Below are 26,780 nucleotides of genomic sequence, written 5' to 3' on the forward strand. Positions count from 1 at the left end.
TGGAAGGTCAGAGTTTGGGGCTTTTGTCTGCTCTGCTTGGGTGAATTTGGGGGAAGCAGGGATTTTCATCCTAAGGGTTAGAAATGCCCTACTTTATCATCTGGGTTACTCAAAGAACACAGGAAGGTATGTGATACGCAACTCCCCCTCCCTAACCCCGGACCTGGCATTTATTCAAAACTACTGCCGTTAATTGTTTTTCTTAACTAGGAAGTTCCTGCAGACTATTTTCTGTCTGCAAAACGTACCCCACGCTTGGGGCCTGCTGCTCGGCCGGCCTCACCCACCGCCCCACGGCAGCCGCTGCCTGTGCTCAGCACTGGCATTTGATTTAGCAAAAACCCACGGGCTGCACAGCCCAGAGGCTGACTGGTTTCCAAAGCTTTTATTGTGGATGGCAGAGTCGTCATCTCCACGCATGCACACACACCCATCCATGCACTCACACGCTCCCACTTGCCACCCAGAATGGTCACAGTTAATATAGATTAGCAAGATTTATATGGAAGAATATTTAATCTGGTCAGGGAGGGGAGAGGGGTCATCTGTGTTTTTATTTCTTAAATATTTCTCTCTACTCCAGAAGGGTCCATTTCTCACCAGAAGAGGTCCGATATAAATTAGAACGAAGGGAGGAGGTTGCTGGTGGGGCAGCCACAGGCATCCCTGGACCGTGGCAGCCACGAGCATCCCTGGACCACGGTCCTGGCTCCGCGCACCGCTGGGCAGACCAGGTCCCAGCACGGCGGCGTGCCCTGTGGATAGCTCAGTCCCACCCGAAGTCCTGCCCTGTCATCTGATAAAACTTCATATTGAAGGGTCTGTAAAACTCCCGCAGGCGCTGGACCACCTGCACGTCAATTTTGGGGTGCGGCCGCCCCTTGGATTTCCCCAGGCAGCGGGGCTTGCTGCCGCCCTCCGGCTTCTTCAGGCAGGGAAAGCCCTTGGTCTCATTAAAATAGAAATGTTTGTCCGTCACCACCCTCTTGAGACCCAGAAAGTCCTGGACACGGCCCATCTCCCCGGCTGGGTCGCTGACGAGCCTCTCCCCACTGACGAAGAGGAATTTGGAGAGGGGGAAGTACTGCAGCCAGTTGTCCAGGTGCTTGGCGTAGATCCCAATCCTCACCGCGCTCCAGCTCGTGTCGATAAGTCCCGTGCTGACGTTTTTGAAGGCCAGGGCCTGGAAGCTGGGGATAGCGGGGTTTTTGGAAAGCGTCTGCGTGTAGTCCGAGATGGCGCGGGTGACGGGGTTGCGCACCACCACGATCAGCTTCGTGTCCCGAGACATGTTGTAGATGCGGCGGGGAGCCTCCTTGGTGACGAAGTAGCTGGGGGTCTTCTCCATCGTGATCTGCCCCTCCAGCGTGCGCGGCATCAGGCTCCTGGGGAGAGAAAGGGACACGGTCAGGGCTGGAGGCACGGCTGCTCCGACCTGATGCCACAACGGGGACGGGTGGGAGCAAACCCCCAAACTCAACCAGAAATGCCATGGGGCTCCCCAACTGCAACCCCATCTCTCCTTCTACCAGCCAGGGATACTGCCTTGTCATACCCCACCAGTCACCTCCTCGTCTTCAAAAGCCTTCCTAGGAGCCCCCCTGCCCGGGTCTCTCCTTTCCTCACCTCATTTCAGCCTCCCCTTCGTCCCCCCCGCCAGGGTCTGTCCCTGGGAAGGGACTCCCTGTCACTCTGCCCCCCCAGCAGCACGGTCCAGAGGGCACTTGCAGGCTGTCGGTCCCCCTCGGAGGTCCCCGACGACCCCCTTCCCAGCCCTGGAAATTCCTCCTGCCCCCTTGTCCTCCACCTCCGTGAGTTTCGGCATCACAACATGTGGATTTTGGGACAGGGCTGGTTTTCACCCCAGCCTCCAGACAGATTACATGTCCTGGAGGTGCTGACTTGCCACGTAGCTTTGCAAAGAGGAAAAATCTCATCACGGGGGTGTGCACCCATGGGGGCTAAGCCCAAGCGGCGGCTGGGGATGGAGATGCCCACCGAGGCTCCCAGCTCCTCTACCTCCAGACAGCAAGCAGTTAAGGCCAGAAAAAGACTGTTTCCTTTTTAAAAAAAAAAAAAGGCAGAAAATGTCTCAGGGCCCAGCCATTGTGCTGTATAAAATTCACTGCCCTGATTGTTTTCTTGTGTGCTTTAATGAGGCATTAATAGCCGAAGAAATTACCAAGGCATGTGACCCTATGAGGAAAGCCAGGGGCTGCAAAATGGGACCTCCCTGCCACCAGCGCAGGCACCTGCCCCAGAGCCCCTGACGTCCCCCAGAGCCCCTCACGTCCCCCTTCTTCTTGGGGGTGGACAAGTCCCCTCTGGGCATCCTGGTGAAGAGAGGACTTGGTTTCCCCAACGGTGGAGCTCCACGAGCTGAGACCGTGGGGCCAGCCAGGAGGCAGCTCACGGGTCCCTGCGGGCACAGCCCCCAGCGTGGCTCCCCGACACCCAGTGCCACCCCCAGCTGCTGCTGCTCCCCATGGATTGCCTTGCTGGCAGATGCTGCAGATGTGCCAAGGGACCGACAGCTCTCGCTGCAGCATCCCAGCCACGTCCCACCAGCTCACTCCCACAGCACCCATGGGTGCCCTCGCCAATGCACCCCACGTCGCTGCAGCGATGGAGCTTGTTCTTCACGGGGCTCATCTGGGATCGAAACGACTTTGTTTCCTCCACGCTGTCACAAGCCACGGTTCCCATTCCCTCCATCGTGCTCGGGGTGACATGCGTGCTCCCCCTCCCCGGCCACGTGAAACAGAGTCTCTTGGCTGAAAGCCCTGGGCTGGAAACTCATTCTGCTCGGAGCCCAGCAGCGTTCTGCCCCGGTGCCAGGGGCTCAGCCCTGCTGCCCACCCGACCCGGGCAGCTGCCCTCACACTGGGTCTGTCCCAAGCAGGAGGCTGCTTTCCCACAGGGAGGGGACACAAGGCTTTCAGAGGTTTGCTTAATACTTTGGGAAATGACGAAACCGCTTCAATAGTTCTTCTGAAATAAAAACTATGTGTCGGCGTGCACAGAAATAGATATAACACATACACAGAATAAGCATGCCCTTTGCCCCCACCTAGGGCTTTTCTTAGCAGATGGCAGAGCACTTAACCCAGCAGGGAAGGGGGTTAAGGGGAAACTTAGGCACCAAGCAATGACTTCGCTTGCGTAGGAGCTGCTGTGTAGATGCCTACATTCATCCAGCCAACAAACATCCACCATCCTGACACAAAATCACTTGTATGGGTCAGCGAACACATGGGGATTCAACCCAAGCTGCTTCATACCCAGAGGCATCCCAGGATGAGCTCCAGGGATCAGTAAGTCTCTTGGAAAAAGTACCAATACCCGAATATTAACTGTGACAAGAGATAAAATAAAATTAAAAAAAAGTCTAATCGTGATGTTTCACTTAACTAAAAGGAGAGAGTTGGGACTGGACAGACTCTTTCCTACAGGAACTTTCCCTTTTGCCTGAACTTGGAAGAATTCCGGTTTTAAAACTCAAGGTTCCCCCTGGGGAGTCCCCTGAACCCCTGGGGCTGCTCCACCTCGTGTCCCTTGGGGTTCACTGGAAAGGAGAGGAGCTTCCCCCGCCTGCACCCTACACCTCTCCTCCCTCACCCAGGCAGGGGCAGGTTTTTTTAACGTCTCTTGTTTGAGGCCAAGCCGACCCACGCAAGGGCAGGGAGAGCTCCAAAACCCTGCTCCGGGGATCCCTGCGGGAACGCTGGCAGAGCAGGAGGATGAGGATGGACTTTCCCGCCCGGCTGCGGCTGGGTCCCGCAGCGGGGCCAGCTCTTGGCAGCGGCACTTTGGGGCAGGACGGGGTGTTTCAGGGATCCCCATCCCGCTGCTCGGAGCGGCAGTGGCACCGCAGGATTGTGCCCGGCGAGGGAGCTGGGTCCCCACAGAGAGAGGGGACAGGCCACGCAGCAGCCGGGGCTGTGCTGTGGGGAAGCCGGGGCTCTGCCCAGCGGCATCTGTTCCTTATGTAATGGGAAAAGGCTTGAGGTTTCTGGTTTTTTTCCCCTGGACGCAGGAAAGAACACTTTATTAAAAGCATTTGCAACCGATGCTGGGCCCCGCACAACTCCCTCCCCCAAACAGAGGCAAAAGCCACTCGTGGCATTTCCCCCCCGCCTCTTCTTTTTTTTTTTTTTTTTTTTTGGACAATGCCAGCATTTTCAGAACCACTTCTTGTCCCCAACATCACCACCCAGCAACCTGGCCCCTCTGTTTGGCACCAGTGGTGCCCGGGCAGGCAGGATTCCCTTCAGGTGTACACGCATCCTGGGGCAGCAATGGGTGGTTTCCCCAACCTTTTCAGCACCCCCCCCCCCCCCCCCAAATAACCGTGCTCACCAGAGGGGCTGACTGCTGGGGTTCCCACTGGGAAATGCCTTCCCAAACCAGGATCAGGCCCTTACAGCCCCCCACCCCATCCCCTCCCTGCCATGCTTGCCCAGAGCCAAGCAAAAACCAACCGCGCATCTCCAAACGCTGCTGTTAGCACACCACCAACCTGCTGGTTTGGCTTTCCCTGCCCCGCAAGCCAAGCCAGGAAAGTGTGTTTAACTCTAATTACATTCAGAAACCTGCCAGGCTGCTTCATGCAGCTTCTCTGGGCGACTTGTTGAGGCATTTCTGCTGCTCCGCAGTGCTTGCCTGGATGCCACCGGGATTACCGCACAGCAAAACGGCTCCTTCCTCGTGCTGCTCGCCCGCCCAAAACCCTCTCTCAGCAAACACAGGCTTAAGACCTAAATCAGTCCCTCTCCTCAATGGGCAACAAAGTTTTTATTATCAAACAGTGAATGCTTGGGATTACATGATCCAAGAGCCTGGAGAGCTCACATTAAACCAAAACACTGTTTTTCTCAGCCTGTGCTCCCCAAACCGGCACTGATTTGACCCAAGCTCAAGAATTCATGGTTGTGCTCAGCTTTCGTAAAGCAGGATGGTTTGGGTTTGCTGCAGTTGCCGTCGTGGTGTTCCCGAGGACATAAACCAGAGAGGAAACCCGTGAGCTACCCCGGAACAGCGGTGCTCTCCGAGAGCACTGACGCATTGACCACAAAGAACGACGTGAGTCTGGATGCACCACCAAAGGTTTTGCTAAAATATTTTAATAAAAGCCATTTTACTCCCCCTTTTCCTTTTTGCAGGGAGACAGCAAGGGCCAGGCTGAGCCCCCTGGTGCTGAGACCATCCCTAAGGGGTCTGTGGGGCAGAAGGACCCCCAGGACCCCCCCAGGACCCCACTCACCGCAGGCAGCCCAGGAGACCCACACCCAGCAGCACCAGCACCTTCCCCGCACTCATCCTGCTGATCAAGGGTTTCTCAGCACACAGGAATAGCACCAAATTTCATTAAAGCCAACCACACCACCCTAGGCTTAACTAAAAAGTAATTAAATAGAATTTTTAGTAAAAGCCCATGTTGGGGCAGGGATTCCCACTCTGTTTGCACAGGTACCGCCAGAGCAGCGGCAAGCGGTTCGTGCGCCTGTGAGCTCTGACAGGGTGCAGAGACCTTCCCCCCCACCAGTACAGCCCCATACTTGGTCCCCCCACCAGGGACAGCAGTGGGGCAGTGCCGTCCCATGCAAATCCCCCCCCAAGGCTGGTCCATCAGAGCCGTCAGCTCTGCAAGCCAGCACTTAGGCGGACCCTCGGACAGGCTCCAACACACCTACAGCTTCGTTTCTGATGGGAACAAAAGGCGTGCGACCCCCCCACGGGCTGGACATCGCTGACTTGGTTCTAAACCCTCGATCCAGCCCTCGGTTAATGCAGAGCCATCGGCTGCTGGGGTCAGGGTGGTGGCAGAGGAGCTGGGTCTCAACATCATCCCAGGACTGCATTGGGAACGGCAGCCTCCGAGCAGTTAATTGTGCAACACCTCCTCTTCCTCAGCAGCTCAATCACTCCCAGCTACTTGCAAGATAATTACGCTATTTCACATTTTCATTAACTGCCTAATACTTTCCCCTAAATTACCCCAGTTAATTATTGATAACCCCTGTCTCCCTCCAGATCTGGCTTAAACTGGCAAAGAGCAGACCAGGCTTCCGTTATGCTCCACTTCAGCGCAAGCATTGGAAACTTTAATTAAAATTTACAGTTAATTCTTATTGACCTTAAGAAAACACCTCGGGAATGCTAAGCATCACCTACAGGTAGGCGACGCCGCAATGAGGGAGTGCCTCAGCAGCCTTGGAGGGAATTTGTATTTCAAGAAGAGACCGTGTGCCCAGGCAGCAAAACAAAACTCTTTTACCTTTCTATTAAGCTGATAAATTAGACAGTAAAACAACTGGCATCTGAGTGGCATCAGAAATGGGATTTCCAACATAGAAATATTCAACCTGGGAAGCTGTTAATGCTTAAAGAAAATAGCAAAATTACGGAGAGGGATGGGAAATGCCACCATCTACTTCAAAGCCTCCCAGGAGCCATTTAGCTCATCATTTCACCAAGTTTTCCTTTCCACCCACCCCAGTGACCCATCCTCATCCTCCTCTCCCCCTCCCAGTGGTACCCACGTGCTCGGAGGCTGCGCGATGGCTGCTGTACCACCTCGTACTCTGCACGGGCAGCCAGCCACGACCCGGGGCTGCGGTTACCACTCACCGAGGGGCTGAGCCGACAAGCTCACGTCTGTAACATCCCCTAATTGCTCTCAGCCGAGGTGCATTTCCAAGGGCTGCTGGACCTCTCCAGGACATTCCCTCTATTATAGTCAATGGGAAATTGCAGATTACGGCTGTGCTCCCAGGGGCCCTCGTTTAGATTAATTACCTCCTCTGTTGAGGTAGCAAGGTGCAATAACTTACAGCCCTGATAAAAATGCAGAAAGCTGCATTAAATACAGATTAACAGCCATAGCAGGCAGGTAATCAAAGCAGACTTCAAAAAACTGGGCTGACATAACTTTCCAGGGTTAATTGGTTCATGATTCCTCAACTCCAGGATGATTTTGTTACAGACAAAGGAGAACTCCTCCCAGTACGGAGCTGAGAGCATCAAGTGATGGATGTGCCCGTCGGAGGACAACCTCACCGATAAATAAGTCTCCAGCCCGAGAGCATCCCTGCGTTTGCACCCATGCCGGCTGCTTGTGCAGCAGCTTCACTGCCGGCGGGGCGGGCTCTGCCCACAATTCATCCCCCCTGAAAATGCCGGGCAGTATCTTTAGCACAGATGCAGGTCCAACCTGTGCTAGGAGCGTGGAAGGAGGCTCCGAAACCCCAGATAAACCACAGGTGTGGGTGACGGGTGCCATCCGGATCAGGGCTTGCAGGTTCTGTGTTATCACCAAAAGTGGAAGAGAAAAGGGAGCAAAAAAACCCCTCCCCATTATTATTAAAAAAAAAAACGAGCACTGACAAAAAAAGTCCTCGACAAAAGCAAGTGAAAGGCAAGGGGATTTCTGCCAGAGGGGATATGGTTGAGAGCTTTCTGCAGGGTCAAAGAAAGTGACTCTTTCAAGGCGATAAGATGGGCGACGGGATGACGTGGGGGACAAAACCGTCCGGGACAGCCCAGCTTAGCGCTGGTGACGGCTCCGCTCGCCCACCCCAGCCCAGCCTTGTCTGGGCAGGGGGCACCCAGTGGCGTCCGGCTGCGGTTCCAGGGGACCTCCTCTCTCAAAGGCGGGGTGACAGGCTGCCCGGGACGGGGCTCAATGGGGGACAGAACCTTTTTTGTGTAAATGTAAAACAGTTTGGAACCAGGAGAGGGGGACAAGGCTTGGGACAGATTTATCCTCTCTCAGCAGACACCCCGTACCACCCGGATCTGCATATGAATCGCCCCAACAGGCTTATCTCACCCGGCGGGACAAGGCTGCCTTTGTGGCCGCACAGCCGCTATGAAGTTGTTAAACTGGAACCAGTTATGTAGACTTTAAGATACCGGCCTTGTCCTTCAAGGCAGCTAAAATAGCAGCACCTTTGCTGGGAAGCAGGGCGGGAGAAAGCGGTGAGGGGGATAGGATGTCGGGAGGGACAGATCCAGCCTTGTGTCCCCGCTCCCGGCTCTGCCACGGAGACTCCGGCTGCCGGGGGTCATGCCGGACCCCCCATTCCCCAAAGCGAGGTGGGGGGCACGTGTGGGCAGCTGTGCTTACCCCCCCACCCCAGTCCCCTCCATCACCTCCTCTTCCCGGAGGAAGCACCAGGGCATCTGTTGAACCTCAGTGCAAGGCAATGGAAGGCTGAACTCGCCGGCAAGCCGCTCGGGAGCAAATTAGGCCATGTTCCTTTTTACTCCTAATTACTGTGATATTCCCCCTCTCCTTCCCTGCTGCCCCTTTGGAGGAGGCAGCGTGTCCTGCCAGCACCTCCCCAGCAGGCAGAGCCCCCCGGGCGCTTTCCATCCCAGGCCTGCCTCCATTATTTTTGATTCTTTCACCAATTCAAAAATGTGCAAATGTGGCCACGGCTTCCCAATCAGGCCTGGCCAGGAGCTAATTGGCTTTAAGCAGGGAAACCTGAATATGCTAATGATGGCAGTAACAAGCCTGTGATGCGCCTGGAAGGGGAGCCAAGCCCTCGGCTCAACGATCGGCTGACTCTGAGACACGTCAATTAACAGCAAGGAAGATAATTTATTAATGTGCCTTTGCACCCCCCTGCCCTTTGCTCCTAATTACTGTTTGATACATGAAACATCGCGGAGGTTTGCCCGGTCCTGCTCCCAGCTGGAGCATCCCTGCACAGCCCCGAGTTTTTCCTCCTGCCCCTGAGCAGCCTCTCGCCGGGGCGATAGCCCAGGACCACGCCTGGAGGGTCTCCGGCCAACGCAAAGGACCCCAGAGCTCTCCCACCATCAGACCACAGGAGACGGGGTCCCTGGGCTGGGATTCAGACGGGTCAGGCTCCAGAAGAGGCTCGCTGGAGAAGGGAGATGCGATGGGCTCGGGGGTGCCACCGGCCAAGGCTGCTCCCCGCGGGGTCCGAGCCCCGCAGACCCTTCCCGAGGGGCTCCCTCACCGGCTGCAGAGCCCGGCTTGCTTAATCCCGCGAAGGGCATGGGCTGCAAAGCAGGAGGGAGGCAGCAGTGGGGTCTGTTGGGGGGCTCCAGAAAGGGCCAGGAGCTGGGGAGTTTTGTATTTGACTTAGCATCAAGATCAGGGAGATATGGAGCAAGGGAAAGTGGAGAAGCTGGAGCCAGCATTAGCATTTCTAATGGAGTGGCTGCTTTCACAAGTCACCCGACACCCAGTTATCAACCCCAGTAAGAACCGTGGCCATCTGGGAAACCACAGCTGCTTTGCCTGTCTATAAAGCCACCCAGACCCCTGTGCACCCCAAGTCCCCAGCCCTGGCAGAAAGGTGAGAAAAAGGCTGTTCCCCCCCCCACAACACCACAGGACAGCTGCAGCCCCCTGCACCCTCTCCTGCTCCCGTGCGGACCCAGACCCGCTCCCTTCCACCGCCCGGCATTTGCATCACGATCCTGCTCATGTTTACGGCTGGGGGTTGCAATTATGGGCAGCTCAAGGCCCTGAAGGTTTTTTTCTTTGCATGGTTATTCCAGTGGGGTCGTTAAGGCCAAAGGGCTCCTGGTGAATGCACATAACAGCATATGATTATGAAGAGCAGACACCAGCGTTAATAAGGGCACAGCTCCTTCCCTGCTCGGGAGTGACAGCGCTGGAGGAAGAAGAGGCTGCTTGGCCTCTGTCAGCATCCAGGGGATTCAGAGATGGTCCCTCCTCAGCCTTCTCCATTGTGGAGCTATGATGCACGGGGTCACCCCAAAAATGCAGAGCAGCCAAACTCCCCGCTGATGCCTGCCAGGGACCCGTCACGGCCAGCACCGCTCAGGTACCCCCCTTGGCCAAGGCACAAAGCCACGGCTGCCCTCGGACTCCTGCTCGCTGCTGGAGTCATCGCCCACGGCTGCAGCAGTGAGCGTTGGGCACCCCACAGTCCACGGGGTGATTTGCTACCTCGAGAGCTCACCCAGAGACAGAACAAGAGCAGGACGGTGCCACCTGCAGCCCGCAGCTGCAGGAGAGGGAGCTGAAACAAAACCGTCCTCGTGTTCCCAGGAGCAATATTTCGCTTGCGACAAGCAAAGATGTATTTTGAACAACCGTTAGTGAAAAAGCAGCTGAAACCGCTGCTTGGGTTAAAACAGGTAAGAAACAGAACAGCTACGTGAATCCCCCAAAAAACCCTACAGAAAGCGTAGGCTGACATGTGCCCAGCCCTGGTGGGATGTTGGACTGGGGCCGGCGTAAGGCGAGGGCAGGGCTGCGGCAGGCACGCACTGCTCTCTCCATCCCTCTGGAATGAAGCGCGTCTGCAAGGCAGCAATTAGAAATCCTCTTCTCGCTGCTCGGTCCCCGGTGTCCCTTTGATTCCCGAGTCCCGGCAGCCCCGGGGGCATGGGGACAGCCTGTGGCAGGTGTCTTGCCTGTGACCCGGGTCAATCGAGGGCTCTGATCTCCAAATGACCCTTCCCAGCAGTGAATATGTACCCGCGCTCAAACAGCTTGCAGATGAAGGAGCAACAGACTGGAGATGATTTATTCAGGAATTAAAGGTTCAGTACCCCTTTTAAAGGCTGCGCCTCGGCACTGTCAGCCTTCATTGCACACAATTAAAGGGGTTAGCTGCCTTGGCCCGCCACGGCCCTCCTCCCTTCCAGGGGAATGAAATCAAACAAAACCAACCCCCCCCGCATGCTCCCGCCAAGCCCCGGTCCAGTCCCTCCAATGTATGTTTGGGGGCATGGCAGAAGGACTTGCAAACTTGGTGCACGAATGACCCTGAGCTCCAGCCCGGGAAGCTGCTCCGGCTCCGTTCTCTGCCAGGAACCGGCTTGGCTCTGCCCGCGATGGGAGGATGCAGATGCTCGGGTTTTGTCCCCACTGGCAAGAGGGGATGCTCGGGGTTGGGGTCTCTGCTTGGCTCGCAACGGAGGTAGCCCCGGTGCCATCTGTGCAAAGCCTGTTCCTGCAGCTGGGATCTGGTGAGATGCTCCTGGAGCCCGGGACTGGGGAGCAAGGCATGGGGCTGCCCAGGAACAAACCTCCTCTCTTCTTTATGCCTTTGGAGCAAGACCCGAGCCCCCTCTACCAGCTCAGCACCTTCAGGCTCCGAGCAGGGAAGGCGCTGGTCGCATGTAAGCTCACACCAGCATAATTCAAATGCAGCCTCGAATTTCCCTCTCACACCTGAGAGGGGAGATAAGGATAAAAATTGGCATCGTCCGGATTATTTTTTTTTCCCTTCTAAATTGTGAGAACTGATGGGGTGGTTTGGTTGCGGTGGGGGGAGCACCACTCGCGGGCGCGAGCAGCAGGAATTCAATGAAAAGCTTCCTTCCTCTTACAAAAGAAAAGGAAGAAATCTGCTGGCAGCAGCGCCTGCTGATAATCTCTTTCCAAGGCAGTAAATTTTCCAGCAGCTACCCCAGCAAGTAATCCAGCAGATTATTACACCTTTCAGCGGAATCAGCCTTTTAAATACGCTCTCCCCTCACCATGCATCTTGTGTTTTATGACCTGACTTGCTGTCTGAGCACAGGGAAACACAAATTACGCTCTTCTGCAACCAGACTACAGGCACCGTGACAAATTTTATACTTCTAGTAACTGGGATCCTTGGGCGCTCCAATAAATAAGGAAAATTTGCTCTTAAAGCTGCACGGGGCTGGGGGCTCTGCATCACTACGGCACGACAGCCTGGGGAGGGGACAGGACCCCCCGTCCGCTGCTCTGGGCGAGCACCCCGCTAACCCAGGCAATTGCAATGCACACGCCGCTCGGACGGGCATAACACGGTTAATGCATACTTATATGCTTCTACTGGCCAGCTATTTTTTACGGACCAGTTGTCCCCAGTCTGAGCACTCCAGGCAGGCAGCACGCTTCTGGCAGGCCATTCAGATGCAAAATTTATTGCTGTTTAAAAAAATAGAAAAGAAATCCCTGAGATCACTGTAAGTATGTCTAAGGTCTTTGTTTTCAATTACAAATAAAATATATACATATTGGTTTTCACTAAATTATCCTCTGGCAGCAATGCGCTGATCATTCCTGGTTTCCTACCTAGACCGAGGAGAGCACAGGAAGGACATAAAAAGCCCACAAAATTTCCTTTTTTTCAGGTTTAAAGTTACGTGGCCAGCAGAAACGGGAATTCCTCCACTTCCCAATGCTTGAAGGGGCAAAAGGACAACCTGTCTAGCTAAAAAGCAGTTCCTAAAAGGCAAATCAGAAAGCACAAGGACATCAAGACTGGTTTTCCCATGGCACTGTGCTCTCAGGCCACGGCATGAGCGGCACAAAATCCATCCCTCCAACTACCTCCTCCCCAGCCCTCACAATTCTACCTCACCCCACGCGGCCAAACTATGGCCAGATCCTGTCTGGATGCTCCAGGGATGGAAAAGCCATGCACCCACTGTGCACCCAGCGCCGCAGCCACCCTCACCTCCGCCCCAGGAGCTCCTTGGGGGGAACGCATGATCCCAAGGATCTCTGTGCCCACGGGCAGACGGTGTTTTCCTTTCCCGTGGCTTAACCCCATGGGCAGCCCAGCAGCAGCTGCTGCTTTTTGGAGGGGACATTAAAAAAAAGAGAATTATCTATCATTTTGCAGCTGCCTGCGGGGCCTTGGGCTGCCGCACGCCAGCGCCCACCATGCCGAGGAGCTGCGATACTCAAATCTGAGGCAAAACCCTTCAATACTGCAAGAGCATCCATCCCCTCGCTGCCACGCGGTGCCACGTCCTGGGGGACAGTGTCTGCAGGCGGTCCCAACACCATGAGCAGTGCCAGCCCAAGCCACAAGCTCTCAGCTAATTAGCTCAGACTAATTAGCCGGGGTGCAGCGTTGGTGGCAGGACCCGCACCGCCCTCTGCGGCGATGGGTCCCTGGGATCCCTCCTCGTCTCCATCACGGGGTGCAGGCGAGGGGCACCCCCGGCAGCCCTGCCCAGCCCCGGGGAGGGTGCGTGGGCAGGACCCCCACGTCGGACACCCCAGTCCCAGGCCCGTCGCAGGTGCAGGAGCAGCGGGAGCCGGCGCGAGGGAGGAAGAAAGGAGGAATCCACACATGTCTGCCAGAGCGAGACCTTCCCGCTGGCCGGCGAATTGACAGCTGCTTTGATTTGATTAGCAGATGCTGACGAGGCATCGAGACAAGTCCCCAGAGCCATGAATAATTTCAGTGTATTTGTGTTTATTTGATCTCAGTATGGGGCTGGACCCACTGCCTCGCCCAACCCCGGCCCAGACCCTCACGGGGCGATGGGGAAGGGACCGCCGAGCTCTCCAGATGGCCGCTCCGAGGCCACCGCCGGCAGGGCTGGCTGTCCCCCTCTGGTGTGTGCTCCGGGGAGCAGAGACCCCTTTGCTGCACTCTTCGCCGTCCTCCACCTGCACAGCCATCCCACCGGGCTGGGGGGTGAGGAAGGGACCCTCCCAGCAGCCTTCGAGGAAAAGGAGAGATTCCCCCAAGCCTCACAACTTTTAACAGAACTCATTCCAACTTTTTCAAGTCTTTTTTAGCTTTCCTCCGTTTTTAAACAGACAAAAAAGAGAACTTGGCACTTTCTGGTTCCTGGACCAGAGCTGGGATCAGAAGCCATGTGCCAGGGCCACCAGGTCCTGCTGGCATCACCAAGGATCAGATGCTCATTAGAAAGCAATTAATGCATTTCAGAGTCATGAACTGGCCATAAACCCCCACGATCCGACGCATAAACCCACCAGAACTGACCTCCGAAGCAGTGTACCCAAGCACTGCACCAGGTATTGGGTCTCCCCCGTAAATGAGGGGGTCGGGTGGAAAGGAGAACTGGCCCAGGCTCCAAACCGGACAGCCAGCGGAAAATGCTACTGGCAGAAGGGATCAAGAAAAACTCCCTTCCTGGGACGGCCCGGGATGCTCAGCTCCTCTGCCCCAGCACCACGGTGCATGATGGCACACGGACCTGGCCAGGGCTGAAGAAAGGGGGTCTGAGCCCAGGGCGAGAGCTGAGATTCCACTCGGCTCCTGCCGGAGCGGCTGTGGGAGAAGATGAGCCAGGACCATGCTCAGCAGGCGCAGCCTTTGCCATGATGCTGCCAGGGGTCTCCCTGCATCTCCCTGACTTGAGGACCCCGGGTTGTACTCCAGTAGGTAAATCAAGCAGTAAAAGCTAGGCACACAGTCCGTATTTTAAACCAAGCAAATTCAACTGCTTTAACAAAAGCAATTTTAATGTAATTCTCCTGCCCACAGTGCCTTCCATGCCCAGTTTAAAACTGCACTGGTTGGATCTGATGACTTAGAAATCAAAGATGCTCTGAGTGAGGTGAGAGCCCAACCCCTGCCATCAGAGAAACACCTCTCCCATCACCGGGCACCCACCTAGCACGTAGCGAGTCCATCGACTGCATTTCATGGAGGCTTCTGCAAAAATGCTTTCCCAGTCTGGCTCTCCCCTGCAGAACAAGCACCGAGTCCTGTTCGAAGCTTCAGCTTCATACTAACCACGAGTCATTCTGAAACGCATCCAAAACTGTCTCATTTCTACCTAAGAAAACATAAATCAGTCCTCGCTCATGAACTGGAGCCAGGTCTGAGGTCTGCAACAAAGCCGTGGGGATCCATCAGCAGTTTCCAGTGACAGTTTTAAGCTCTCTTGGCTGGATCCACAAAGGTATTTGGGAACCTAACGCTCACTGAAATCACCGGTGACTGCGCACCTCAATCCCCCTGCGATCGGGATCCCCCCGCTCACCACCCCCCCAGCCTTCCGAAAGAGAAGAACCGAGCCGGTGCTTCGCTTTGCCCCGGTTCCCCCCACCCTCCATCCCAGCCTGCCACTGCCTTGGCTTGCCGGGAGCATCCCCCCATGCTGCCCTTGTGTGGGGGGACCTCACGCCCCGCAGCATCCAAACCCTCCAGAGCCGGACACCCATTACCAGCAGGTGCCGCTGGGACCGGGGTTGGAGCAGGAGGGTGCCCCGGGCTGCCGGCAGCGAGGGGGGACAGGAGCCAGCAGTGCCAATCCTGCCCTCGCTGCACGGCGCTGGACCAGCCCAGCTCTGCTCCGAGCAAGCCACGGCTTCAAGAAACAGCCCAAAGTGATGCATGAGCTGCAGGGTTTGGCTCGAGGGAGGAAAAGCACCATATTGGTGCAATTACCTGAGTTTAGACGAACCTCCGCGGGCGCCTGGGCCGGGTTCAATAGCTGGCAGATGAGCGGCATCATCTGCAGCATCAGCTCTCGGCTGGTGCGCGGGGACCCTCCGCGGCGCTGCCGGGGGGCTCGGGGCAGGGAGCAGATGTCCCGCCGCCGTGCGGACCCGGGACCTGCTGCAGGTGTGGGGTAGGGGGGCTGCCCGCGGAGGGGAGGATGGGGACGCAGCGATGGGGCAGCTGCGCCGCAGGCAGGAGGGGCAGAAATGTGCTGAGGCAGCAATGCCGGCGATGGCAGACACCCCCCCCGCCCCGGTCCCCAGCCACGGCCAGGCTGCGGGCAGGATCCGGCCGTTGCCATCTCCCCAGCGCCGCTGTAATGCCTTTGACAGCTCGAGCGGGCGATGGCTGGGCTGCTGCCCGCCTGGTCCTGGCAGCAGGCACGGCTGCACACGCTGCCTGCATGCTGCCCGATGGCCTGGAACAGGCAGCGCTTCTGCAGAGCAGCAGGTTACCCCCAGGTTAACCCACCCAAAGGCGACGGTTACCCCCAGGTTAACCCACCCAAAGGCGACGGTTACCCCCAACCCCTTGAGAGAGAGAAAGCTGCCTGCAAAGACGCAGGGATGGAGCCAGGGCTGCCCAGCCCTCCTCCTCGCCGCCTTCCCCGGCCGAGCAGGGCGAAGGAGCCATAACTGCATCTGTAAGGAGAAAGGTTTCACCCTGCAGCTGGAGTGCAAAGCCCAGAGGGTGCCCAGAAGCCCCCAGGCAAGAACAAACCATCCCCTTGTCTCCCCCTTCCCCTGAGCGGAGGTTGTGACAGCATCCATAAGTCCAAACCCCATGCATCCCCCCAGTTTCTTCGTCGGTGCTGCAGTTTGCACCCTCCCTCCCTGGCTTCGGGGGTCGACAGGGAAAACTTTGACTTAAAATCCCCTCGTCGTGGTCACCACCTCTGCACCCGGCTGGTGCCCCCCAGGAGCAGCTCCCGGCTCTCTACAAACTACATACTACATGTGCTACAGCTCACAATGGCTCCGAGCTGGAGGAGCTCGTCTGCCCTCCCCACCTCCGTCAACAACAAAAACCAGAAATACGGTTTGTTTGGTGTTTGTCTCGGGTCGAATGCTGTCATGCTGCTCTTGTTGGGATGGAAAATGCATCCAGTTTTCCACAGAAACAAAAAAGACTCCCCATCTGTGTCAAATTTATAATACAGCCTGGGGGAAGATGGGAAACAAATTTAGCTCTTTTTTTTGCTATTAGAAAAAGCCCCGTTTCCTGGCCATGAGCAGAGCCGAGTTTTGCCCCGGAGCGCGGTGACGATGTGAGCCACCAGGGCTCGCGCAATCCAAGCTGCTCCATGCCATCCCATCCTGCGGCATGTGCCGAAACACCGGCAGGAGCCGGGCAAAGGGAATTGGGAGAGAAGCCCTGACATGCAGCTCGTGGCCCTGGAGCGGCTGCCAAATGGTTATTCTCCCCGACAACCTGCTCAGCCACTTCCATGCGTGTGCAGGACTTCCCTCCCCAATCTGCAGCCCATCACATGGGAGCTTATAACTGTTTCCTCTGCAGATAAGGGAGAAGCTTCAGAAATCCAGCCAAGCCCAGACAACAAGGCTTTGGGATGCTGGGGATGCTGCTGGGCTCCCAGCGGGGCAGCAGCCCGTCCTCCCCCTCCCCTCGCCCTGCGGTTCAGCTGGTCCCCAGGCGAAGGAAATCCCCCACCGAGGGGGGAGACGTGGGTGGATTACGCACTTTGCTGGGAAAAAAAAAAAAAAAAAGCTGTTTCTCCAGCTCTAGAGAAAGGGGCCACGGAGGCAAGGGGAAGGCTCAGAGGATACGAGGGTTTCTCCAGCCCCGTGCCCAGGCTGAGCCGTTGGCAGCTCCCAGCTCCCCATCGCTCGCGCTGGGTGAGCCCCAGGTGCTCGGGCAGAGATGGAGGGGCTCCATCCGCAGCCCAGCAGGTTTGGGTCTCTCACCCCGGCATTGGTGCTCCTTCCCTCCTTCCCTCCCTCCAGCAGGAACAACTGGGAATTCTCTAACAAAACATTTCTTCACTGGAAAAGCATTGGTTTGTGGCAACCGGAGCTGTTTGTGGGAAAGGATTGGATTTTGATTATTTTTAGCCTGGCTTCCTAAGGAAATGTGGCTTAAGCAATCACACGGTCTGTCTGCCTGTCCGCCCAGCTGTCTGCCTGTCTTCCCTCAGCCACGTCTGATCCTACCGGCCGATTCCAGCCAGATTTGATGGAGGACAAGGATCAAAAATAGGAAGTTTGCACATTTCCGTTAAAAGCTGTGGCCAAGCGGTGGCCGGGACCCCGACTGCTGCTCTCAGCTCAGGGCAAGGCAACTCCAGCACAGCCCAAAACCCAGCAGCCCCGTCAATGCCAGCTTTACTGGGCTTCAGGCTCCCCAGGTCCCGCTCAGTACCCAGGGTATTTGGGTGGCCAGCATTGCAGAGGAAGGAGAAATACACTCCTTGCAACTAAAACTCATTTGCACAAGCTGGAAAGACTCGCAATAATCTTCTCATTAAGCAGCTCCCCAGGCAGAGCCAGATTTGGCAGGCGTCCCTGCCCACCCCACTGGGCATCGCTGCGCTCGCAAGCAGGAAAGTCCTCCCTGGAGCCAAGGGCCAGACTCTGCCAGGTCTTGGGCATCAGTTAATAACAGCAGCCAGGCCAGACATCCTAAGGGTCACAGTCCTGACCCCACACCCGGGGGTAACGCCAGCTTCCGGGGACAGCCCGCTGCTGGCTTGTCCCCAAACTGCCTTTTTCATAAGGAAAAAAAATGAGCAAGCATCCCAGCATGTCCCAGCCCCACGACATTAGCATGTCTCGCTGCCACAGCCTCTCTTCCCGATGGGGACCAAGACCCTCGGGTCGGGCAAAACGCTGCCTCCGCAAAGGCAAAGCCAGGCAGAGAAGCCGCAGCAGAGAAAAGGCATTTCTGCAAAGCCCCAGGCTCGGGGCTTCAGAAAGAGGGAAGAGGAATTCAAAGGCTACATTATTTGCTCCCAAGTTATGATGTGTCTTCGTATATATCTGAGACAGTCTTAAGCCCTCAGAAGCTGGTGGCCAGCAGAGCAGCAGAGGTTGAAGTGTGGAAGCTGGCAGAAGCAGAAAGCTGCTCTTCATTTTACCCCTGTAGAGGAGGGGAGTAAATCTTGCGCCGCCTTTTCCACTGATGCAGCGACGATAATACATACTTAATTTAATTTGTGCTGTTTCCAGTCACCAACTTGTATGCGCTCCCAGGAAGCAAAGGGTTGACTTTCATTTCTGTGTCTGAAAATTGGGATGTCAACCACCAGCCAAGGTGGTGCTCCCCTGAGAGCCATGCCAGCTGTGCCAGCTGTGCCAGCACGCTGCCACCTCCACGGCTCATGGACGAGCCCCCTGGCTGCTGCCCACCCCTGAGTGACGACGGAGCGAGGGGCACCCAGACCTTCAGCCCCTCTTCCCAGTGAGCTGCCCCTTTCCTGGCTACAGCAAACAGAGCAATGCCTCCATCAGCGAGCGTGGTCCAAACCAGGGCTGGGCATCAGAGACCAGACCTGCCGGGAAGCCCCCGCCATCCCACCGGTGTTTGCCAAGGCGGCAGGACTGCATGAGGTTCTGCCCTGTAGGGATGCTCGGGGCTCCATCGCGCTGCCCCACTAAAGCCAGACGGGACCCTGCCTCACTTTTACAAGAGCCGCGGCTCCTCGGGATCCCGAGACCACCACGTCTCCGCCGAGACCACCGAGGCGGGGTGGGAGGAAATGCTTGTCTGCCCTCAAGCCACATTTTGCTGCTGGAGCCGGAGCCTCGGGCTGTAAACGCCGGCAGCTCCCAGCCACCGCTCCTCCAAAAGCGACAGACCCCCAAGCACCGCTGCCCCTCATCCCTGGGGACTGATTTAGGGCAAGAAGCACAGGCAGCCCCGCAGCAGCCGACCCTCTGATGTGGGCTGTCTCGTGTCTCATAACGTGGGGGAGCTCATACTGAGGCCGCCCGTGTGGATTCTCTGGTGTCTAATAACGCGGCTGTGCTGCGGGTGCAGCCCCTCCTGGGAGGGCATCTCCCCAGGACAGGACTGGAGGGGCACAGGCACTAGCGGGGGTGCCCTGTGTGTGTGTATCCCCCCCACCCTCAGCTGTTTACTCACAGCCTGTAGGTTTTGCCCCTAAATTTATCAGCAGTAAAATGTTTCCATAAGCACCAGAGGCTCTCCCGCCTCGGAGCGTGGCAGAGCAGGGAGGGAGCAAGGCACAGCAAGTGATTCTGCAGCAGCAGAGACCAAGGCTGCCCAGGACTGACACTGTCTCCCTGGGCTGCAGACAAACAGACAGTAACTCCCAGGAGAGGTAAGAACCCAGCTCATTCTTTTAACCCAGCTCATTTTTTGAACCACACTCGTTTTTCCTCTGAGGCACCAGCAGCAGACAGGCTGGCGGCCACCTCAGCCACCTCCCTTAGGGACCTGCAGGCCAATTGCTGCAGCACAAAACTCTCTTGGTCCAAAGAGAGTCAGACCCAGCTGCAATACATGGAAGGACCACAGCCGCCTGGCACACTGGAGTCATGAAAAAGCAAGAACCATGTTCCTATGGGTTCCTCGCTACCCCAGAGCCCAGCACGGGACCACATGGACACTTGCTTACCCACCTACACAGCACTGGGAATGGTTTGGTGCACCTGGCTGAGAAGGAAAGCAGTAATTCCACCAACCAGGAGTTTGAATCTATTCCTCATCTCCTACAGACTCACTGCGTTAGCATCCTTAACTAGACACTGCAATATCTGGGTGATGATGGATGGGAGGAGGGATGATGGATGGGAGCATCCAGCTAGACGGACAGATCGATCCTCACATCCCTGGCAGCTTCTCCCAATAACCCAGTCCTGGGCAGGGAGCAGGTGGGGGCTTTGCGAGGGCTGGAGTCTGCAGCGGGGGTCTGGATGGTGAGTTTGGGCTGCAGAGCCTGAGGACACGTGGAGTGACGCCCACAGCAGGGCCATAACCAGTACGACAGGCTGTATTTAAAGGACTGGTAACATCAAGGCTTGCAGCGGCTGATGGTCCTGCTGGGAAAGAGCTTCATGAACAGCCGCTGATAAGGAAAAGCACTGGAGACCACAGCTGTGGACACAGTAAGCGTAGCAGCACAAATTTGGGCTGTTGTCTGCTAATACCCAGCCCAAGAAATCATCAACAAACAGCACTCATGGAAATCCCGTCCTACGCAACTGATGGGGACAGTGAGCACCAGGCACATAAACCCAATGGCAGCCCGGCTCTCCTGCCACAGTCCCTGTCCCATCAATCAGCAACTGCAGCCAAAGAGCCGGTCCATGACGAAGCCCAGCACCACTGGCATACGAGCTGAGCACCCGAGCATCCACAAAGGCAACAGCTTCATGTGCTCCTGCAGAGAGGCTGCTCCTGCCCGGCGGGATGCAGCATCTCTGCAACCAGGACCAGCTCCTAGAGCAGCACAAAGTGCTGAACTCCCGGCTGGTGCTGAAACAACCGTGGTGGGCCACATCAGCCCACTGCTCACCAACACCAGCGCACTGGTCCCCAGCCACCACACAGCTGAATTGACAGGTCTTTTATCCCCCAGCGCAACTACACCCACGCTCACGCACGCACCGAACAGCATCTCTGTTAAAAACAGCCACGAGCAGAGCAGAGCAAGGGCCAGATCCCAGAGCCAACATAACACCAGCCAGGAACAAGGCAATGATCCCATGGCTCCGGCAGGATCACCCACTTAGCAGGGAGCCCGCGTTCCCAGTAGCCGCGCTGGCAGAAAGCGAGCAGGACTCTAGCGTGGTCTGCGTGGCCCCGGGAGGCGTGGGGGGAAGCTCCCCAGCCCACGGCCCCAGCGGCTGCTACGGGATGACAATTTTCTCTTTCTTCCCCTTTTTGAATGCAACAGAGGAAAAAAATCCGGAGCCGTTTGGAGCGCATTGAGCGGTGGGAGGCCAAGAGGCGTTCCTCCCAAGGCACGTTCAGCCGCCAGCCGGCACGCCTGGGAACTCCAGCTGCTCTGTAAAAGCAGGGAGGACACTGGGAGCTTGTTTGCCGCTGGACTCATGCAGGGTGGGACGTTACGAGCTGACGGGAGCACTTCCCAGAGCCCCCCTCCACCCCCACTGACTCAGCCTCTGGGGTGCCACCACAGCCCCCCCACCCGTGGGACATCTTCCTCCAGCATCCCTGTCCTCAGCTCTGCACTTGGTGATGCGGAGAAGGCACACGATGGGCTGACCACCCCACTCCTCCCCAGCTTCATGCCCCGGGCCAGGATTTGCTCCCCCTCGTGCTGGGGCCGGCGGCTGCGGAGGAAGGGGAGGCTGGAAATTGGGGAGCCGTGCTCTGGTGTAACGCAGCTCCGAAGCCGACCGAGGGCTGCTGGGGAGCAGCAGTACAAACTGTCCAACACCAGAGCGACTCGCTGCTCCACGCCGCAGCCATGGGAAGCACCAGCTTAAAAGCCTCCAGGGATGCAGGGGATGTTGTGAGGAGGATGCCGGAGGATCCAGCCAGAAACCCCACCTGTAGAGCTGGGACCCAGGCACAGCCGGGCTCTGGGTGCAGGTGAGCAGCAGCGGGAGCTGCCCCGCTGCAGGGACCCCCACGGTCCCCAGGGTCAGTCAGATCACACTCCCATCGGGTCCCCCCCACGCCAAAAAGAGCCACGCGCAGAGGCACCGCGAAGGTGCTCACGCCGGCTGGCTTCGCAAGCACGCGCGGGCACGCTGCGCCGATGCATCCTGCTGAAGCCCCACGAGCTGCAGGGTCACGGCCCGGTCTGCAGGGTCCCACCAGCCCACGGACCCCCGGACCACCAGGACACTGCAGTGATGAGCCCACGGCGTGCCAGTGGCTGGCGTTAGGATGGGAGGGACTGGGGCCACCTCTCCTTCAGCGCTGGTTCTCCACTCCACTGTGTAAGGAGGAAATGCAGAGCACATGGCAAATTAACCCCGGGCTGTCAATGGCAAATTAACAACCAGCTGCCAGCAGTGTTCGCGGGGACACCAAGGGGCACTCAGGCTCTCCAAACTGCGGTCGGGGTAGAGCAACCCCTATGGAAAATGGCTTTTAAGCCAGGGTTGGTCTTTGCAGGCAGGAACGGTGGGCATGAGCAGAGCTCTCCTCCCGGTGACAGCAGGTCACCAGGCTGGGCTCAGGCAGGGATGGCTGTAATGGGAAAAATAAAAAGAAAAATAAAGCAGGGGATGGAGAGAGAGAGGTGCTGGCAGTGGGGAGGGATGGCACCGAGCGCTGGCTGCCTGCACCCTCCCTGCCCGCCTGGCTGCTCCGCAGGCCAAGGGGATGTCTGGGATGCTGACAGCGATGCTGCATTTATCCAGGTTCACACCACTCACTAAACTCATCTGTTCCACTCCTCAACACCACAACTCAAATTTTATTAGCAGATAAAACAGATATATTGTTAATCTGCTAGCAGAGGCAGGGCACTCACCCGGCTCAAGTTCACGAAGCCTGTTTTCAGAATCACTAAAGTCAAAACGATGCAGAGAAAGCACAGGTAACTGAACGCCCCGAGAGCTGGGCAGAGCCGCTGCTGGCCAACTGCGAGCCACCCATGAGGACAAGGACTTGAGCGGCTGAAGAAGCTCAGCACAAGGAACGGGTTTCAGTGTGGGTTGCACAGGACTATAGCACACTAAAAAAAATCATAACAAAAGAAAAAACAAAAAAGAGAGAGCGATACATTGGCCGGAGCTGGGGCAGGACCGCGCGTGCGTTGCCCCATGCCAAGGGAGGATAAAGCTCCCATTTTCTCTGTGGCATCCGACTGGGTCGCAGCTTCCCCCTAGTCAAACATCTCAATGGCAAGAGGGGTCCATGCTGCGAAAGCTCCCCGGCCGTCTTAGGACGGCACGGCCGTAATTCATGCGGGTTTGTGCCTGACTGGCAGGCAGCGCCCGGCCCCGGATGGGACCTCCTGCCTGCAGTGGCATTGCCCGTGGGTTTCCCATCCCATTCCTGGGGACTGGGCCAGGAAAGCCTCGGGATCAGAGGGGTCGGTGCAGTGAGGGGCAGAGGGGGGCAGGACGGGGCATTAATGCTGCTTTGTACTCCATTTTCCAGGGTGAGGGGGAATGAACGGAGCCCATCGTGGAGCCCCACCACCCCTGTGGGCATCGGACATCCCTCTGTCCGACTTAGATTGAATCGGCCCCTTGGATGGATGGATGGATGGATGGATGGATGGATGGACGGACGGACAGCAAGGCAGCCCAGAAAGCAGTGAGAGTGACACCGCACCAGGGTCCCACCAGAGCCCCCGGGCTGGTGCCAGGCACGGGGCACATGTGCCCCCCCACACCAGGGCACGACCCAACGGGCACGGGGATAACGCCGCGCCACATCCCACCGTGCTGGCAGGTACCAGCCGAGGATGCCACATGGAGACACATTGGTGGTCAGGATGGATTCTGCTTTAGGATGAAATTTAATGGGGGAAAAAAAATTGTTCTGAAAAGTCACTTTCCAGTAAATTGATTTTCTTCCATGCATGGCAGTAAATTTAAAGTAAAAAAAACACAAAACCAAAACAAAACTTATTTAGGCATTTCAGAATAGTTTTTCCTAGTTATTGTGAAAATTTAGATCAGAAAACGTGTTGGGTAAAATATTCAATTCCCTACAGCCTGGAGAGACGCATCAAAAATCCATTTGAAGTGTTACTCTCAAATCCCTTATGGCAATGGGATATTTTAAGGTCAGTTAAACTTATTATTCACTCAAGATTTCTTTCAGGTCCCTGCATATTTCAAACAGATTTTTCCCCATCTCTAGCCCAACTGTGTTACAAAAAGCCCTTTCCCCCCCCTTTTCTTTTTCTGAAAAGAAAAAAAAAAGTTGTCAAAAGAAAAGATACTAATCAGAAACAGCTTCCGAAGTCTTAAAACCTGCTACAGTTTGTAGTTGTTACCAAAAAACATTGACGCTATCTCCAGATCCCTAAATCCCTTGACTTCTAAAACATTGAATGGAGCTGTGGTTGGAAAAGAAGAATTAACTCGAATTTGTTTTTCTTATTTGCAATTCATTTTCCTTGAAACAGGGTATATACACAGATTTTTTTTTTTCTCCCTTCCATTGTGCAAGGAAAGAAAGCAACTTCAAAAACTTCAACCTGCATTATTTATGGATTATTTAGGATTTCCAATTTAATGTAACTGCAATTTCTGCTCATACCATGCCTTTCCCCTTAAAGGACACCAGGCACTTCTGTTTGGTTGGGTTTTTTTTAAATAAAGCTCACCCAAATAATATGATTATTTAATTTCTGAAGTGTCCCCACCCTGGGGAGGAGCACAACAGCTCTTCTAGCAACACATAAAAACCAAGAGGGGTCAGCTCTCAAATCAATGGTGCCTGCACAGGGGTCAGCAGGATCTGTCCCTGAAGAGACCACACAACAACCCTGAATGCAATTTCTCTGCTGCAAAACAACAAATATTTTAGAGAAAATATAACAATATCTGTTTTCACAACCATCCACAGAGAAACTTGACAGCCGATTATGAAGTTCTGAAGTAGCGAAAAGATCAGCCTTTCCCCTAAAACGCAAATGTCTGTTTTCTGCTCAAAACCTCCCCAGTTTTGAAACACCAACACTGACCAAATCGAAGATTTCACTTGGAAGATCATCACTTTCTTTTTGTTTAAAAAAAATGCAAACTCCTGCTTTGAAGAAAATGAAACTTTCGACCACAACAAATAAAAGCTTGAATTCCCCCCACAAGCCCTGCAAAGGGCTTGTATTTGTGTCTTCCCAGACACAGAAGCTTTTCGGGAGAGGAGACGAATTGCCGACACAAAGCAGCAAAACTGATTATCGGGGCCCCTCAGAAAGGTGCGATTTGGGGTCATTGGCAAAGCCAGCCACGCGCCTGCACAATCCCAATCTCCCACATCTGGGAAGCTGGCTGGTGGTGACAGCAGAGCACAACTCCTGAACGCTGCAGACCTCTCCTCTCTTGTCCTGGCCAGCAATATTGCATGGTCAGCATTTTCCATCTTATTTTGGCACTTCCAGATTTTCTTGGAAACTCGGGGAGAAAATCAGCTGCTAACCTTGCAAGAGGTTGAACGCAGGGATGGACCAGAAGACACAGGTTCCTGCCTGCTCCAGCCTGGCCCCTGTCCTTACACCACCACCCTGATCATGCCCTGAGCCTGCAGCAACACCCCGCTGTCCACCTCCTGCCCTAATTCATTCTGCTGCATCCACCACCTCCTCGCACCCTCTAAGGCAGGCGAGATATTTGGCCACAGAGATGCAGTGTGGGGAAGATGAGGACACCTGAAGAAAGCTTGGGCTGGGAGGGTCCTCCAGAGTCTCCGAGTCCTTCCTGGCCTCCAGGGAGGACAATGCAGCAGTGGGTGATCACCAGCAAAATATCCTGAGGACCCACCCCTAGGAGCACTTCAAGCACCTTTACCTTCATCCCCAAAGCCCTTCAAATACATCCTCCCTCCTCCCCTGCCCCACGTAACACGTGGTTCAGCCACTGCCAGGAGAAGGGTAGCACCATGTAGGACCTGGTTTCCAAATTCTCTCCTGGGAAGGATGACTGCTGCAATGCGAATGGTCTGAGCTCAGCTTCTCTGCTGAGTTATATGGTTTGGTAGGAGCCAGAGGAGAGCCGGTGCAAACCAGACCGAGCTCAGTGGCTGGAACACCATGTGCTTGTCCCACGGATCTACTCGGGCTCTGCTCCAGGGAGCTGACAGTGATTTTGCTAGTGTTCGGCATAGATACTCCTGTTTTCAAACTGGTCCAGCCAGGTCAGTGTGAATTAGACCGAGAGACCAGCCTCCCCCAGGACCTCCCCTAGTTACTGCCGGGCTGTTCAGACCCTATAACATATATGGGACTGGGATAGCCACAAAGACCCTTCCAAAGCCCCACCTCCCTGGGATGGAGAGGTCATCCTTGCAAATCATTGGCAGCTCCCTGAAAGATGCTCAACATTTATACGCCAGATAATAATTTCACAAATTTCTGAAGGTCACAAACAATATTAAGAGCTCTACCCAAAGCCAAGAGTAATGCAGCCAACACAGGAGGCAAATTGAGCAGAGAGGAAAAGACTGCAAGTGCCCATAATCTTGCTCCAGAGAGCAAAGTGTTTAGATATTATTAAACAGTTCTTAGTATTTCCAGCCATCTGGCCTGCATTTCTCCATTTATTCAATCAGACATATGTTGCTTTTATCCCCACCACTGCCAGCTCTCTCCTGTTCTCTGAAAACATGTGCATCCTCCACTCTCTGCTCACTTTCAGCTTAGCACAGAGCAGAGGCTGCAAGTTCAGCACAGTGCAGACTTCTAGCAAGTGAACATGCCTGTCAGAGCCGCTTCCACCAACATATTTTTCCCACTTGTGTCTAAAAAATCAGTGTTTGCACAAAACAAGGCAGCTCTGGCAGACTGAGATGAAATTTCAAGTTGGGAATCCCACTGCTGCAAAGCAGCATCATTCCACCGAAGCCAACGGCAATCCTATCGATTCATACCAGCCAGGGTCTGGAAGGAAAGATCTCCTCCAGCTGTGAAGGTGTGGAGGACCAGAGTCCACAAAAAGA

The 26,780-nt window shown here is 55.6% G+C and overlaps 1 protein-coding gene across 1 annotated transcript in view; it reads right to left on the bottom strand.

Annotated features, from left to right (window-relative positions):
- Window positions 1-214: 214 nt before the first annotated feature.
- HS3ST6 (heparan sulfate-glucosamine 3-sulfotransferase 6) overlaps window positions 215-26,780 on the bottom strand; it is a 40,908-nt gene continuing 14,342 nt past the window's right edge. Inside the window, exon 2 of the mRNA XM_069810494.1 lies at window positions 215-1,385. Coding sequence (XP_069666595.1) covers window positions 767-1,385 — 619 coding nt within the window. The 3' untranslated portion in view covers window positions 215-766. The remainder of the gene's footprint in view (window positions 1,386-26,780) is intronic.

This window comes from Haliaeetus albicilla, chromosome 22 (genome assembly GCF_947461875.1).
Source record: "Haliaeetus albicilla chromosome 22, bHalAlb1.1, whole genome shotgun sequence".
Taxonomy (NCBI): Eukaryota; Metazoa; Chordata; class Aves; order Accipitriformes; family Accipitridae; genus Haliaeetus; species Haliaeetus albicilla.